Consider the following 4,255-nt stretch of genomic DNA (forward strand, 5'->3'; position numbering starts at 1 on the left):
CTTCTGCCTTATCATCAATAATCTTTTGAAGTATCTTAGTAAGTAGAGCGAATGGTGGAAACGCGTAGAAATAAATGCCTTGCCACGATATAGTGAACGCATCTATTGCTTTTGCTTCAGGATCCATTTTCCAAGTTACATAAACAGGACACTTGGCATTGCATCTACTAGCAAACAAATCTATCTGAGGACAACCTAAACGATCAACTATTTCTTTAAACGCATTGTCGTTTAATTCCCATTCGGTATCTTGAAATCGTTTGCGAGATAAAAGATCAGCGTTACTGTTATCTTTTGTGTTTATATATGACGCGAAGACAGTTATTCTACGCTGTTCACACCATTCCCAGAATGATCTAGTAATTTTATTCAAGTGCCTGTACTGAATACTACCCATTCTATTAAGACATGAAATTGCAGTGACGTTATCAATACGTAATAAAATTGATACGTTATATAATTCTTTTGCGAAACATTTGAGACCTAGAAAAGCTGCTTTCAGTTCCAGTTCATTTATATGCAAATCTGACTCATCACTTTTCCAATGTCCAAAGCATTCTTCACCATTGCTGAAAGCTCCCCAGCCAGATTGAGATGCGTCAGTAAATATTTCTAGATGGTAACTATTAGAACCTAGCGGTGTATAACCCGAATCAATGTGGTCTAACCACCAAAACAAATCAGCTTTTAGCCATTCAGGTAAAGAAATAATTTGTTCATAGGAAGGATTTTTAATTAAGCATCGATATTTATAACTTTCAAATTCTTTTGTGTAAAGGTACGAATATTTAATTGCGGGGCAAGCGGAAATAAGCAAGCCAAGAAGTCTTGCGAAGTTTCGTAATTTACATCTGTGTATATCTGTCAGAAAATAAACTATACGTTCCTTAATTTTTGTTTTCTTTTCTATTGGCAAAGTAAGAGTCATATCTTTAGTATTAAAGACGAAACCTAAAAATTTGCATTTAGTATTGGGAACCAAGCAACTCTTCTTAGTGTTTATAACAAATCCCAAGCTTTCTAATAATTGTATAGTCTCAGAGACATTAGTCTTACATTCTGAAAATGTTTTACCTATACAAAGAATATCGTCTAAATAAATAACCGACATAAAACGTTGTAAACGTAAGCATTGGGCCACGGGTTTTAGTAACTTTGTAAAAACATACGGTGCAGTGCATAAACCGAATGGTAAACAATTAAATTCATACAAAATACTATTATATTGAAATCGTAAATATTTCCTATGTGATTTATCTATCGCAACCAAAAAATATGCATCCTTTAAATCTATTGACGACATGTGATAATTTTTGTTTACTAATTTAGAGGCAGTGCGATAGTCCTCCATTTTAAAATGTTTGGTTTCAATGAATTTATTTAGGTACTTTAAATTTAATATAAATCTTTTTTCACCATTTGGCTTAGGTACTAGAAATACTTTTGAAATAAATTGTCCTGGTACAGGTTCACATCGAGATATAGCATTAGCTTCTAATAACTTATTTATAGAATCCATAAAATCGGTATGTTCTTGATGGTTTTTCGGTAAACAATTAGGGCTATCAGTACAGTTTGGTATACTTATAAAGGGTATTTTGTAGCCTCGTATCCATGATAATATTGTAGGGTCTGTAGTTATATCAGACCAATTACGTTTAAAGTGCTGAAGTCTGCCAGCGAAACCTACCTCACAGTTTACTTGTGGTAAGAGCGACGCGGTGGCGGCGAGCGCTGGCCGGGCCGGTGATGCGCGCCGCGCGCTGAGCCCCGCGCCGCTGCCTGGTGCGGGCGGCCGCGGCCGCTGTCGCTGCTGCTCGCTGGCTTGTGGTCTACTTTGCGGTGCTGGGGCTTGAAGTTTAAACGACCTCTGCTATTTTTAGGAGTTTGTTTCGGTTGATTTTTCAAATCGTCCCCGGATCTTTGTATTGATTTTGCAGCTTTTACTTTTTCAGATATATTTTCGCCAAATAACCAAGATTGATCTCTGACCGATTCCATTAAAGTGTCCTTAAGTTGCATGTTGGTTGAAGAGATAACCATATTTCTTCGGGATTTTGTCTCCATAAAATGATTGTCGCATAAGATGCGGCAAGCGTCACTAATCGGTTTGAGTAACTTTTGCTTGGATGTTTCGTTGGAGAGAATCAGAGATGTAGCCGAAGCCAAGGCGGACAGGGCTATGCCAATTTGTTTTTGTTTTTGCATTAGAAAAGTGTCTCTTTTCACCAACGGATCGGAAAGGGCTGCCTTTGCCTCAGGGTTGAGGTTAGGTGCTATTAACAAATTGCAGTTGCTAGGAACCAGATATTCTTCCAGCAATTTTTCTTTAGTGTCTTTAAGCAGACCTTTAACGAGTATCTCTTGCCATCTACTCGCTACATCTTTGTGAATTGGTGGCCCCAGAGCAGTTTCACATCTAGGTGCGTCACCGAGAAGTTGTAAAATATCTCCTTCGAGTTCTTCTGCAACGATTGTTTCTGCGGTCGCATTATGATCTGCTATTACCGATGCTGTCGGAGGTGGTAACGGCGGCTTCGGCGGCGGCAGGAGCGGTGACGGCGGCGGCGGCGGCGGCGAGTCTGGCGGCGGCGGCGACTCCGGCTGGGACGGAGGAGACGCAGGCGCGTGCACAATCACTGGTAACGGGGATTCGCACTCTGCCTCCATTAGCGGCGGCGAATCTGAAGACTGACCTGTGGTGGACACGCGGTCATGTTAATGTTTTTTGTTTACGAAGGGAACAACCTGTAAGGCGGAGGCCCACAACGCTTTTTATTAACTGTCACGACAGAGATAACCTTTAAATCGGAAACTCACATCGCTAAAGAGTGATTCACTGGTCAAAATCATAGCAGACTATTTAATATTTATGCGTTTTGCTTTGTTTATCAATTTTTCTTCCAACCGTCGTATTTTTCGCCTAATATAATCTTCATCACTATCTGCATGTTTTCTCTTCTTTCCCATCGTTGATAGAATGGAAAATAAGCAAACTTGAGCTATAAAAAAAATATATTCACTAAGTATTTTTCAATACGAAACAACACGTGCGAAGACTTGAGCACGGAAACACGGAATGAAGCTCGGTCGGTACCAATACCGGTAGTGTGGTGGCCGGTAGGTAGTATGCGACTGGTATTTTTTCGTCTACCCTACAAAAATAATAAAATAAAGTCTCTGAATACCGTGCAAGACTGATGCGTAGAAACACTACTACAACACGTTAATAATAAATCGCAAAGAATGAAGCTGTGAAACATAATTATAAATTAGGCAATGTAAATCTTAACAGAGTTACACAAATAAAAGATCTCGGCGTTATTATGGATGATAAACTGTCTTTCATTCCGCACATAGACTCTGTGATAAATAAATCTTTTAAACAGCTTGGTTTTATACTTCGAATCGGTAAACCTTTTAGAAATGTACTTACTTATAAAATACTATACAATAGCTTTGTTCGCAGTCGTCTAGAGTTTGCGTGTGCTGTGTGGAAACCATATCATTCTATACATATTAACAGAATTGAAAAAGTTCAAAAGAAATTTGTGAAAAATCTTAACTTTAGATTTTGCAATGAACAACTAAACTATTATGATTTATCAAAATTTTATAAATTACAAACTCTGGAAGACCGACGTGATTGTGTTGACTCCGTTTTGTTATATAAAATATTACATAGCTTGTTCGATACCCCCTCATTGTTACATAATATTAATATTAGGGTTCCCCGCAGACGTGAACGAAGTTGTCGTAAGAAGGATACTTTTTACATCTCTCGTTCTAAAACTTCATATGCTCAAAACATGTTTATTAAACGTGCTTGTAAATTATACAACATGAATAAGAAACTTCAAAATGTTGATATATTTTGTAACTCTTTAAACTCAGTAAAAAAAGCCTTCAAGGTCATATAATGCTTTAGGATAGTTTGTACTTGTTTATTTAGTCTATATTACGTTTCTTTTTTATTGTCTTTTTGAATGTTTTTTTTTTATTATTATTAATTCTCTTTAAAGGGATGATTCCAACTAATTACAACGATTACTTACGTCAAGATATTCAGTAATCTGCATCTTTAATGTTTATCTTTGACCTTGGAATCATCCATATTGTTTGTTCTTTAATCTTTTGTTATTGTATGTTTATTATTTTTTATTAAAGTAAACTACCCTAGATAAATTAAAATGGAAGTAGTAAGTAATTTAAGTTACAGACCACATTGTTGTTAATTATAATTAATTAAGGAAAC

At 36.9% G+C, this 4,255-nt stretch overlaps 1 protein-coding gene across 1 annotated transcript; it reads right to left on the reverse strand.

The window, feature by feature from the left end:
* Positions 1 to 1,698: 1,698 nt before the first annotated feature.
* Positions 1,699 to 3,057, reverse strand: LOC126381234 (uncharacterized). Its single transcript, XM_050030736.1, has 2 exons — positions 2,877 to 3,057; positions 1,699 to 2,696 (listed from the first exon to the last, which is right to left on the reverse strand). Exons 1-2 carry the CDS (start codon positions 2,968 to 2,970, stop codon positions 1,699 to 1,701), a joined length of 1,092 nt encoding a protein of 363 aa, XP_049886693.1. The 5' UTR covers positions 2,971 to 3,057.
* Between the last annotated feature and the right edge of the window lie 1,198 nt (positions 3,058 to 4,255).

Source organism: Pectinophora gossypiella, unplaced genomic scaffold (assembly GCF_024362695.1).
Source record: "Pectinophora gossypiella unplaced genomic scaffold, ilPecGoss1.1 Pgos_40, whole genome shotgun sequence".
In the NCBI taxonomy this organism is placed as follows: domain Eukaryota; kingdom Metazoa; phylum Arthropoda; class Insecta; order Lepidoptera; family Gelechiidae; genus Pectinophora; species Pectinophora gossypiella.